The sequence below is a fragment of the Lissotriton vulgaris genome, chromosome 1_1, assembly GCF_964263255.1.
Source record: "Lissotriton vulgaris chromosome 1_1, aLisVul1.2, whole genome shotgun sequence".
NCBI lineage: Eukaryota > Metazoa > Chordata > Amphibia > Caudata > Salamandridae > Lissotriton > Lissotriton vulgaris.
This window is the reverse complement of record NC_141685.1, coordinates 1,697,665,903-1,697,678,242: the sequence shown is the minus strand read 5'-3', so window position 1 is coordinate 1,697,678,242 and position 12,340 is coordinate 1,697,665,903. Positions and strand designations below refer to the sequence as shown.

At 48.7% G+C, this 12,340-nt stretch overlaps 1 protein-coding gene across 1 annotated transcript in view; it reads right to left on the bottom strand.

Annotated features, from left to right (window-relative positions):
- The window catches only part of FBH1 (F-box DNA helicase 1), a 618,156-nt gene that overhangs the window by 125,695 nt on the left and 480,121 nt on the right, over positions 1-12,340 (bottom strand). Inside the window, exon 18 of the mRNA XM_086918941.1 lies at positions 3,900-4,022. Within this exon, the coding sequence (XP_086775067.1) occupies positions 3,900-4,022 (123 nt within the window). The remainder of the gene's footprint in view (positions 1-3,899; positions 4,023-12,340) is intronic.

Genomic DNA, 12,340 nt, shown 5'->3' with positions numbered 1-12,340 from the left:
TGCGCCTTAGACTGTTAAATAACCCCCGTTCGGCGATAAACAATGCGGAAGAAATTAACCGGGCAAGCGCGAAGGGAAACACTGATCCGTTGCGCATGCGCGTAACGTTCCGGAATCTTCAGTGAGGGTTAGAAAAAAATTATATAAAAACATATTGATATGTTCATCAGTATGTGAGCATACCAAGATGATAAATCGCTAATGCGTTCGGAGCCCCAAAGGGGGTCGGGTCATGTGCTCGGTCTGATGTCTTGCCACCGAACTCACACATATAGCCAGCGCGAGGGAACACTACTCCTCGTGTCATGCGCCACGAGGAGTAGTGTTCCCTCGCGCTGGCTATATGTGTGAGATTTATCATCTTGGTATGCTCACATACTGATGAACATATCAATATGTTTTTATATCATTTTTTTCTAACCCTCACTGAAGATTCCGGAACGTTACGCGCATGCGCAACGGATCAGTGTTTCCCTTCGCGCTTGCCCGGTTAATTTCTTCCGCATTGTTTATCGCCGAACGGGGGTTATTTAACAGTCTAAGGCGCACCTATCATTACCTCCACGTCCGCTCGGTGCAACGACAGAGGTACCGACGGATAGGTGAGTACACCGCCGGACCCTTCCTCTAGTAGTCAGCTTCTGGAACTCAGTTAGCTCGTTCACCATTTAGAAACTTACCTTTAGACTCAGCCATCTCTTAGCCCTGATGCCACTATGCAATAAGAGAGGACTCCGTTTTTCTATGTCCAGCCTCTACATAGGAGGTCTGCAACACGATTAGTCCAGCAGGTCTGCTTAGGGTTACTCATTCCTCTGTTAAAGCCACATGAGAGGTCTTAAGTAAGACTTTTTTCTATTCAGGTATCCTTCAGCTTTCTACATAGTATTTAGGGATACTTCCATGTGTTGACACCAAATTATGCAACTCGCTGTATCTCGGAGTATATGCAATGGACAATGTGCCTTTGGGGTTGATGTGGCGGGGACTGTGTCTGGCAGTTGAGCACCTATCACACGTCTGTTGGGTTATTGGTGTAGAGCAATTGGCTGTGACACTGTAGAATCATGTATTCACTTTGTCCCTTTCTACACTGCAGAGCGGGGCCTCATACTCCCGAGCGGTTGCCGGGTGAGGTGAGGTCGTCACCCACACAAGGCTGGGTGAGTATCACTACGAGGAAATTCCTCTGTGTGATTAAGCTAGTATGCTTGAACCTATATATGCAGAATGTAAATTAATTCTTGCAAGTGTTTTTCTATGCGGTTGCTCTGTATGCGGGCAGATGTATGTGTGTTATATGTTGCTGTACAACAAAAATTCTCTTGTTTGCTGATAGGAAGAAGAAATGCTTCTCCTTCGCCAGTGGACGTCCAAGCGTTCTACTTCCTGGTAGATATGTATTTGTCCTGTCTATCGGTATAGTTATTCAGTCCCCAAACTATTTTACCATGTGTGGTTATAGTAGCAGTAGCAATTATACACCCAAGGTCCTGAAGAAAGCAGGGGAATGGCCCCTTATGCTGAAACATGTCGACCGATTAGCACAGCGCCACTGGGTAGTTTAACCTTTCTACCAGGCGTGTTTTTAACCATTGACACACTGACTTTAGTACGTACACTCTCTCTGGGCCAGTGTAGTCAATTTTACTTTATCACAAACAATTTTTTTGAGCACTGCACTTTATTTAGTCCACTCCATTGGAATCATTATGGCTGGACCGCGGACAACCTTTTCCACTACAGCACTGTTAGGCTGGGTGTGGTAAGGATTGATCAGCAAATCTCCCACATGACGTAAACTCCACCAGCTGGGTGGTCTGATGGGACCTTTTCTAGCCTTTTGTGTCCAATAATTTCCAGCAACACTGATACACATGTGCATCTAATCGCATCAGAGTCATCTGTTTGGTGACGCACTACCCCCAGACCTGGTCTACTCCTTTGTTGTTGTGTACCTGACTAGGGGATTTAGTAGACAGGTCTATAAATATACCCCTTGACCCTCCATACAGTTTTGTTTTGTACTGCTGGTGAGGTCTCAGCCACCGTACATTTCCAGCAAACAGCTGCCGTTTACTGAGGGAAAAGCGAGTGGAAGAAAAAATCCTCTGCCCAAATGGTTCAATTCTTTACTACAATGTTCAGGGTAGATGGTTGCAAAGAAATTAAGGTGAGCCCTGCTAGCAGAGACCTGTTATACCGGTTCCCAGCAATAGTGTGCTCCATCAGGAAGGCAGGGTCACCCAGGGAGGGTCTGTGGTGATGTGCCACCCATGGTTACAGATGGGCTAGAGCAGGTTTTAGGCTCACTAACTTTGAGCACTGGATGTCATCTCCATGGTAGAGGCAGTGTCTTGTCCGAATCGGAGCATACAGTGATGTAGGTCGAGATGAGTTTGGCTCGGAGTTGAAACCCGAATCAGAAACGAGTCCACTACCAGCCCTGGTGGCATTAATCCCAGTGTCGATGTTGAAGACACTAGTTTGAATTTTGGCACTGGGGAGGGGGTCGGCTCCAAATCTAGCACAGAAACAGATACGCGTTTAGAGGGTACAGACAGTGCCGAGGAGAGAACTGCGATAGATAATCTAAATTGAGGTCTCTGCAGATCCATGGGGCCTCAAGGGATGCACAAAGGGAGCGTGAAGAGTGTCAAAGATTCACAACATAGCCTCTTTAAAGACCTTAACCTGTTGTGACCTAGCTGATATCCGGGAGAATTCGAAGTGCATTAAGATCAATTGCTGAACTGGCTCAACGGAACAAGTTAAGGACTGAGATTGAGTGGCCCCTTGAAGCCTTCACAACTTCTCTTATGAAGAGGAGCGAGATGCAGACAAGTCCCGCTTGGCCTTTTTGTCTTTCCCTATCGACTTGGACCTACCTTAATACTTCGCCCATGAAGAAGAACTGTTACAAGAATGGTCTTAATAGCGGGAACCGGTCTGTGCCCTCAACTTCGAGCGGGAATTACAGTTTTTTCCTATTATTTGGCTTAATAAAGCTGCGCTTCATGATCCTGGATTGCCTTTAAGTTCATGAGGGCGCTATCCTCTTATGACTTAAGACTCGTGTTGGGAAACCAAAATGACACCTCATGCAGGTCTGCCACAGACATTTGCTTGCGACTGTTTCTACAAGGGTTAAACTCTGTAGTCTTTGTGTGGGACAAAGTTTCCTTGCACACTGGTTAATTTTAGTTGTAAAATTATCTTGAAAAAATACTCGCCAACAGACGAGAAGAAGATGGGATTGCAGCTCCAGATCTGCATACAAAGGTGCAGAAAGAAAGGAATAGATGTCAACATGCAGGTGTGGCGCTTGTATGCGGTTCTTTTTGTCCAAGGCATAATGAAGTAAATGCAGAACTGCAAGCCACCACCTACAGGTGCAAAGGAGCTCTTTAAAGCTTCTTCATCCAGTCTTGCATCCGGGGATGTTCTAAAGGCGAGGTAACAGTAAAAGTATCCATCAGAAACCCAAGGTTATAGAATGAACACTTTTTAATCAGGGTAATTTGCACTAAGTGCTGGTAGTGGGACAAGGCAGGTCTACGATATTACTTAAAAGGCCTGCTTTTCACAAATGTGGTACAACTGCCAATTAAGAAGTTGGCGAAATGCTGTTCACCCTATGGGGGTAAAACTCAGTTTGCCACTGCTTGCTGTAACAGCACTGTTCACGGTTGGAGAGGAGCAACAGCATAAACTATACCTGAGCAATTAGGGGTACAGAAAGCGAGTACACACAAATAAGAACTGAGATTGCTAGAACCATACAGTCTTAAAAATACAGAACGGAATAATGATATGTGAAAGACAAAGGCAAAGGTTAGTATAGATTAAATATGAGATGGGTTAGATTAAATAATGAAAATGGCATTTCTATTCCTTACCGATTTTAAAAGGAATTCTGTCCATGATGTGCTTTGCATTGTCTATTTTCACAAAGTCATCAGTAATCCTCACAGTGTCAAATTCCATTCCTTTGGCCTTGTGCACTGTACCGAGAATGTAGTCTACACAAAATAAGCAAAAAGGTAGATAATAATAAAATCTGTGATCATTTGCATCAACTTAAAATTATCTGAGGACAAGCTCTAAGATTTTAAGTCTATTTTGTTCATGGCTAGTAAGATTGTTCAGTGAGTTGTTAGCTAGTTAGGACAACACTGCTGACGTATGGAGTCAGTTACTCACTATTCTGCGTGGGGTTTCGAAGTTCCCATGTATCCTAGTGCCACTTGTACCTATGCTGCACCAAAGACGTACCAATTTTCATTATCAATGGAACAGATCAGTAGTACCTATGGCTAAATAATGTATTCCTAAACACACCTTAACCATCACAACTTGTATGCAGAAGCAGTCAAGCTGAGAATATGACCAGTCTGCTCCCGAGTAATATTAATAATACCGGTCTCCGTGGTTACTAATTCTCCAGATGCCCACCAAACGAAAATAATCCACAAATTCTCTCAATATGGTTTTTTGCTTTGAACTCCTGACCCAGATAATAGGGTGCCACAAGCTTCGTACATTACCAGATTAATGTTCCACTAATCCTCCCCCTCCACCTCCCTTTTACTCATACCAAGCCTCCTACAACTGCTAAGAGCTCCAAAACAAAACAACTACATCCTTCCCTTCTATCCCTCCACTATCCTTTTCAATCCAAACACTAGACTAACATGTCCACCACTCAAATTAATTTCATATTTCGCTATACTAATTTTATGTAAACGCTATATAAATGCAAGCCTTTTTACATTACCTCTTCTACCCCTTCACTATCTTTCTCATTCCAAGTAACTAACTAACTTATCCACCACTCAAATTGCTTTCATATTTTACTATACTAATTCACCACTAAGTATTATGGGTTCTGCAATAGCTTACTACTTGCCGAAAAAGCTCTTCAACACCCCATCAAGGGTTGCAAGCGCTATAGAAATGCAAACCTTTTTCTTTATTTTATTACTCCACTATCCTTTTCAGTCCAAATAACTAACATGTCCACCACTCAAATTAATTTCATATTTTCACTATACTGATTAACCAATAATCCTTTATGGGTTCGGGAGTAGTGTGTCTCTCGCCAAAAAAGCGATTCAATGCCTCGTCAGGGGTAGTAAGCGCTATATAAGGAAAATGCAACTTACCAGTATGCATCTGTTCTTGGCATGTAGAGCTGCAGAGTTGTTCACTATGCATAGATCGCCATCTGGTGTTGAGGTCGGATGCTTGCATGTTTTAGTCTAAGAAGAAGTCTTATAGTCACAAAGTTGGTGATTCCTCCTTCGGTCGACAGTGCGCATGGGCTTCGGCTCCATCGTTAGATTGTTTTTGCCAGTAGGGTTAGCTGGAGTAGTGAGAAATAAAAAGATGTCCATGCGTGATGTATCTAATTAAGATAATACTGGATCAGATCGAGGTATCCGAGGAGGAGGGTGGGCGTGTACAACTCTGCAGCTCTACATGCCAAGAACAGATGCATACTGGTAAGTAGCATTTTCCGTTCGAGGCTTATGAGCTACAGATTGTACACTATGCATAGACTATATAGCAGTATCCTCCTTAGCGGTGGCTACCTGTATCTGTTGCAGTAGTTTGAAAAGGTGTTTTTAATACAGCATGGCCCACACTAGCTTGTTGTTTTGCTTGCACATCTACACAATAGTGTTTTGTGAAGGTGTGTGGCGTGGCCCAAGTTGCTGCTTTACATATGTCATCTAGGGGGATGTTCCCTAAGAATGCCATAGATGCCCCTAGTTTACGTGTAGAATGAGCTCTAGGGGGAGTGGTTAACGTGCATTTGCCTTTAAGATAGCATATTTGTATGCATTTTACAATCTGCCTTGCAATTCCTGTTTTGGATATAGGATTACCCTTATGAGGTGGGGAGAAAGCTACGAAAACTTGTTTAGTTTATCTAAAGGAATTTGTTCTTTCAATGTAGTAAAGTAATGCTCTTTTAACATCCAGGGTCTGTAGAGCTCTTTCTGCCTCAGAGTCTGGTTGAGGGAAGAATATTGGTAGTTCAACAGACTGGTTTAAATAGAAGGCAGATACTACATTGGGTAAAAACTTTGGGTTTGTTCTAAGAACCACTTTGTTATGATGGATTTGTAAAAATGGTTCTTGTATAGTTGGTGTCTGGAGTTCGCTTACTCTTCTGAGGGATGTGATGGCGACTAAAAATGCTACTTTCCAAGTAAGGCACTGTAGTTCACATTTGTGTGAAGGTTCAAATGGAGGACCCATTAGTCTGGTAAGGACTACATTGAGATTCCACACTGGAGAGGTTTTAGCTCTCGGTGGAATTATTCTTTTAAGTCCTCCCATAATAGCTTTGATCGCAGGAACTCTAAACAAAGACAAATGTTATCTGTTTTGTAAGTAGGCCGCTATGACAGCTAGATGTAATCTTATAGATGGAGACGCTAGGCTCCATTGTTGTAGATGCAAAAGGTAACAGATGATGTTTTGAATGACGAACTTCTTCCATTTTGCTGCATAGCATGCCCTTGTTGTAGGGCATCTAGCTTCTTTGATAACATTCATACAGTCTGGCGGAAGATTAAGGTAACCGAACTCTAGGATTTCAGGAGCCAGATCACAAGGTTGAGCTGATTGGGATCTGAGTGTCTTATCTCTCCATGGTTCTGAGAGAGAAGCATGGGTGAGAGGTGCAGCTTTTGATGTGGTACTACTAATAGTTCCAACAGAGTTGTGAACCATGGTTGCCTTGCCCATGTTGGAGCACGTAGGATCATTGTGAGGGAATGCTGTTGGAGTTTCCTCACTGGCAATGGAATGAGTGGGAGAGGCGGAAAAGCGTAAGCAAATTTGCCTACCAATTCATCAATAGCGCATTGCCTTTGGACAATGGGTGTGGATACCTGGATGCGAAGCTTGGGCATTTTGCGTTTTGGTGTGTGGTGAACATATCTATGTCTGGATGTCCCCATGTGTGAAAGAATGGAAGAAGAACTTGAGATGAAGTTCCCATTCGTGGATCTGTTGTGTTTGACGGCTGAGCAGATCCGCTATTTGATTGTGTACTCCTGGTAGGTGTTCTGCTAGGAGGTGTATCTTCTGTGGAATGGCCCATATCCAGATGCTCTGTGCTAGACGGGATAGCTGGAGAGTTTGTCCCCCATGTTTTTGTATGGAATGCATTGCTGTCATGTTGTCTGTACGGATTAGGACAGCTTCGCCTAGCAGTTGCGGTTGAAAAGACTGCAACGCTAGAGAGATTGTCAACAATTCCAGGTAGTTGATGTGGAATTGTTTTTGTTGAGAGGTCCATAAACCTTGAACGGTATAGTTTTGGAGATGTGCTCAAAGCCGGTCAGCGATGCACCTGTTGTAGCACTATCTGAATGAGAGGCAAGCTTCACAATCGTCTTCTCCATGTTCCGGAGAGAGGCACAGATTGCAAACCGGATGGAGGTCAGAGTGTGGAAACTTATCACCACACTGTTGACATTTCTTAAAAGGAGTTTGTTCCATCGACGTACGTCTCTATCGGCGCGGGTAGGCCCAACGGCCTGCGTCGAGGTTCGCAGGCGTCAAAGTGTTATCGAAAGTCGTCGAAGGTGCGCGTCGAAGGTACGCGATCTAAACAATACCATCGGTTAACTGTGATTGTGCGTCGAAGGGGGTTCGATAAAGATACCGATCTGGAGCGCAGCAAGTCACATCCGAACCCGATGGCGGAAAAAAACAATCTAACGATGGAGCTGAAGCCCATGCGCACTATCGTCCGAAGGAGGAGTCACCAACCGTGTGACTACAAGACTTCTTCGAAGACCAAAACAACATGCAAACATCCGAGCCCAACACCAGATGGTGATCGATGCATAGCATACAATCTGCAGCTCATATGCCTTGAACATGCAATAACAATACTAAACATAGATAGGCATCAAGGTGGGAGTCCCAAGCATTTCCCTATGAACATATAAGGTGATTGGACATCAATTCAGACTACACCCTTGACAAGGTATCAAGTAGAGACTTGTCCCAGACTAATGTCACATCAGGTGCTATATCGGTATCATTTGCAGAATGAGTTGACACTTTCACAGTTCACAAGACCTTTGTTTCATTACAGTGATTCTGCATAAATTGAAGAAAATGCTGTCTCCCATTACCTAAAATTGAGAATATGGTGACTTCCATTACCTAAGATGGAGCAGGGGACTACTCAAAAATAGAGTTCAAACTTAAGACTTTAAGTCAGTATGTGAATTTATGAAAGAAGCAAAGCTGGAGAACAAAAAGAAACTGGTCAAGGTTTCTAAGATTGTAGATTCTATGTCAGGACCGGAGGCTTCAGATTATGCTATATCTTCCTTCGCTTTATTAACTTAAAGAAACCACAGCAGCTTAGGAAAAGATATGATAAGAACAAAAAATGCTTTAAACATAAAGCATTAACGTAATGTTCAACAAAAATCAACAACAACTCCCAAGAGTCTCTTTGTTATAATCATAGTCCACAGTCCTTTGTCACTGTTCATCATCCCTATATAACCGGACTTCCCATCATCTTCCTCCTCTTTCTTCGCTGCTCCCGCAGCCAGATAAGTGCTTTTCTATTTGTCTTCTTTTATTGTGATTGATTGTCTTGCGGTCTTTGGGGACTCCTTGCATGGTTTATTTCCTTTCAGAGTCCCCTAGTTGCGGGAACGTTCTTCCGTTCCTACGCAACTTTTTTCCCACTTGTGTGCGGTGTGTACATAGACCGCAAGGGGGCGGCCTGTCGCCTCGCCGACCCTCCGGCGCGCCTCCGCGGTACGAGGAGCCACGCCGTGGGGTCTGCTTGCGCAGGGGCCGACCCTCGCGTACCCCTCTGACACCTGGTGATCCGGGTCTGTACTTTCACAAACTTGACGCCCTTTGGGGTCTGTATGGCGGTTTTGACCGCGTGAATCGCCTTCGGGCGAGATCTGTGCACCTCTTTATTCGTGTGTGGCCTAGCGCGCTTGAGGGGTACGTAGAGCCGGTCCCGGCGAGGAGGGTCTGCGCGCTTGGGGGTTGGTGCAGCCCACCTGCCACGTCAGCTGGCCCAAAACGTGATCGCAGCCGCTGGGCCTGCCCACATTCGAGAACTTTCTCGGTTGCCGCCCTCCTGGGTGCCCCGCATTTGCCCTTGGTTCCGAGATGGAAGGGGAGTATGAGGAGGAGGCCTGCCCCTATCTGCAGGATGATGAGTTTTACCAGGCGGTGGACAACTCCATCTATCGTTGTGTGACGGAGGTGGTAGGGCCCATGGAGGACCGCCTTTCGGCCCGCATCGTGGAGGAGTGTGCCAAGCTGGCAGCGGCGCAGGTGCCGCCGTCCCCCGTGCTCCCGGGGACGTCCGGCGAGTTGCCGCCCGCTCCGAAGAGACCCCGGGGTGAGGGGCCCTCATCGGAGGCCCAAGGCGTGGATAAGGGCGCCTTCGAGCGTCTTCGTGACGCCTTCCTGGCCAAGGCGACGGCGGTGCCTCCGACACCCTTGGTGGATCCTGGCACTTCGGGCGGCCTGTCGACGGCGCCCGCCTCCCCGATCTACGACTCTCCGGACACGGATGACGACGGGGAGTCGACCCGGTCTTGGCTCCCGGCGCCTTCGGGAAAGGAGATGCCCCGAGATGAGTCGGGCATGCTGGACCCGGACGAGATCGTCCACCCCCGTTCCGCGGCCTGGGCCCCGGGGGAGACGGTGGCGAAGTTTGTCGCGGGCCGGCTGCGCAAGCCCCTGGAGAAGGAGGCGAGGGGTTGCCTGCGCGGGGAATGCCCTCGGCCTACTTTGGAGGGGAAGGTGGCCATGACACCAGAATTGGACCCCAAGATGGCCACCTTCCTGGCGAAATTCATGAAGGACCCCAGGAAGGGGATCGATCGGTCCTGGCGGGCCTGCCAGGACAAGCTGTTGGATGCGGTCGGGCCCGCCACGAAGATCCTCGATATGGCGGAGGAGGCTCGAGCGAATGGCACCGCCATTTCACCGGAGGTGCTCTCCAACTGGGCCCAGAGGGTGATCGTCTTCTTGGGCAACGCCAACTGTGCCCTGTCCACGGAGCGGCGGCGGTCGCTCCTTATTAAGCTGGACCCGAAGCTGGGGGACCTGGCCTCGTCGGAGGCAGGTGCCGTGGCCCAGGGTGGCCTCTTCGGTGAACCTTTCATCCGCGAGCTTGGGAAGTTCGTGAACACGTTCACGTCGCTGGACAAGGCACAGTCCAGCATCAAGAGGGTGTTCCACCAGCGTTTTTCTGGAGGGGCCGGTCGCGGCAGGGGCCGCGCGATCGGCCGTGGTCAGCAGACCAACAACCGTGGACAAGGCTCCGGAAGAGGTCAGTACCAGACCTCGGCCAACTACACCAATTTCTACCCCACCAGGGGACAACGCTATGGTGGAAGAGGATTCCAAAAGAAGTCCGGACAAGGTAATGCCCCCGGTAAGTGTACTTTGCTTGGATCAAGTTCCGATTGGGGGGCGGCTGGCAAGCTTTTACGGGGAGTGGGAGTTCCTCACTGCCGATGCTTGGGTTTTGCAAACTGTGAGAGGTTTCCATATAGAGTTTCACGACCAGCCAACTCAGGTGAGGCCCCCGCGCCCGATGGGTTTCTCAGATTCCGACGCGCGATTGATAGACGGGGAGGTCTCGGACTTGCTGCGCAAGGGAGCCATCCGCCTATCAACACGCCACCCACATGGGTTCCTCAGCAACGTCTTCTTGGTAGACAAGACGGATGGGGGCAAGAGGCCTGTGATCAATCTCAAGGAATTCAATGGGTGGTTGGTCTACCGTCACTTCAAGATGGAGGGGGATCCACCTCCTTCGGGACGTGCTCCTCCCTCGGGATTGGATGGTGCGACTGGATCTCAAAGATGCCTACTTGGTCGTTCCCATCCACCCCCCTCATCGTCGTTTCCTACAATTCCTGTGGGACGGCCTGGTGTTCGAATTCACCGCCCTGCCGTTCGGCCTTTCTTCGGCCCCGTGGTGCTTCACGAAGGTCCTTCACCCGGTAGTGGAGTTTCTCAGAAGCCAAGGGGTCCGTATGATAGTATACTTGGACGACATCCTCCTCATGGGGCAGTGCCCGGAGGTGCTGGCAGGACAGCTGCGTCAAGCGGTCGGCCTGCTTCAGCGACTGGGGTTCGTCGTCAACGGCTCCAAGTCAGTCTTGGTTCCCACTCAGCAGATCACCTTTTTAGGTTTCGTGGTGGACTCGGTGCAGGCGGTTTTGAGCCTGCCAAGCCGGAAGGTCGCAAAGATACGACACCTGCTTCGGCAGACGATCGCGAGGGATCGTACGTCACTGCGCCATGTCGCCAAGGTGGTGGGTCTTCTGTCGTCCTCCATCCAGGCGATTTTCCCAGGCCCACTGCACTACAGGGCTCTTCAGCGCCTGAAAGCGCAGCATTTGCGCCGTGGGATGTGTTACGATCAGTGGGTTCCCCTCACGGACGAAGTGAAGGAGGAGATGTCATGGTGGCTGTCTCACATGGAGGCATGGAATGGGCGAGCGATCTTCGGGTCGGCCCCGGACTTAATAATAGAGTCCGACGCCAGCAGGTCGGGCTGGGGCGCCCGGTGCGGGGATTTTTCCACCGGCGGCGCCTGGTCGTCAGAAGAACAACAATTGCATATCAATTGTTTGGAGCTCCTTGCGGGCTCCTTCGCGGTTCGCTGCTGGACCAAAGATTCGGTCAAGGCTTGTGTCCTGCTACGGATGGACAATGTCTCGGCGGTCCGATATGTGAACCACCTGGGAGGTCCTCGGTCCCGCGCATTGGCGGATTTAGCGAAGGACTTCTGGGATTATTGCCTGTCTCGTCACATTGCGGTGACGGCGGAGTATCTACCAGGCCAGTCCAATCAGGTGGCGGATTGTCACTCTCGACATCTCAGGGATGCCAGCCAGTGGAAACTGGATCCGGGAGTCTTCCGGTGGCTACACTCCCTTTGGGGCCCCTTCTCGGTGGACCTATTCGCGTCCCGTCTCGACCACCAGCTGCCGCGGTTTTACAGCTGGAGGCCGGACCCTCTGGCGGAGGCCACGGACGCGTTCTTACAGGATTGGAGTCGGGAACAGCCGTTTGCGTTTCCCCCGTTCTCCATGATCATGCGGACGGCGGCTCAAATACGCCGCCAGGGTGCGGACCTGGTGTTGGTTACACCGCTGTGGAGGTCTCAAGTTTGGTTTCCGGTTCTTCTGGAACCTTCCTGGGATTTTCCAATCCTACTCCCCCTGTTTCCTCTGCTCCTGACGAGCCCGGATCGGGAACCTCACCCTCTCGTCATGCAGAACACTCTCCGCCTCGTGGCGTGGAGGCT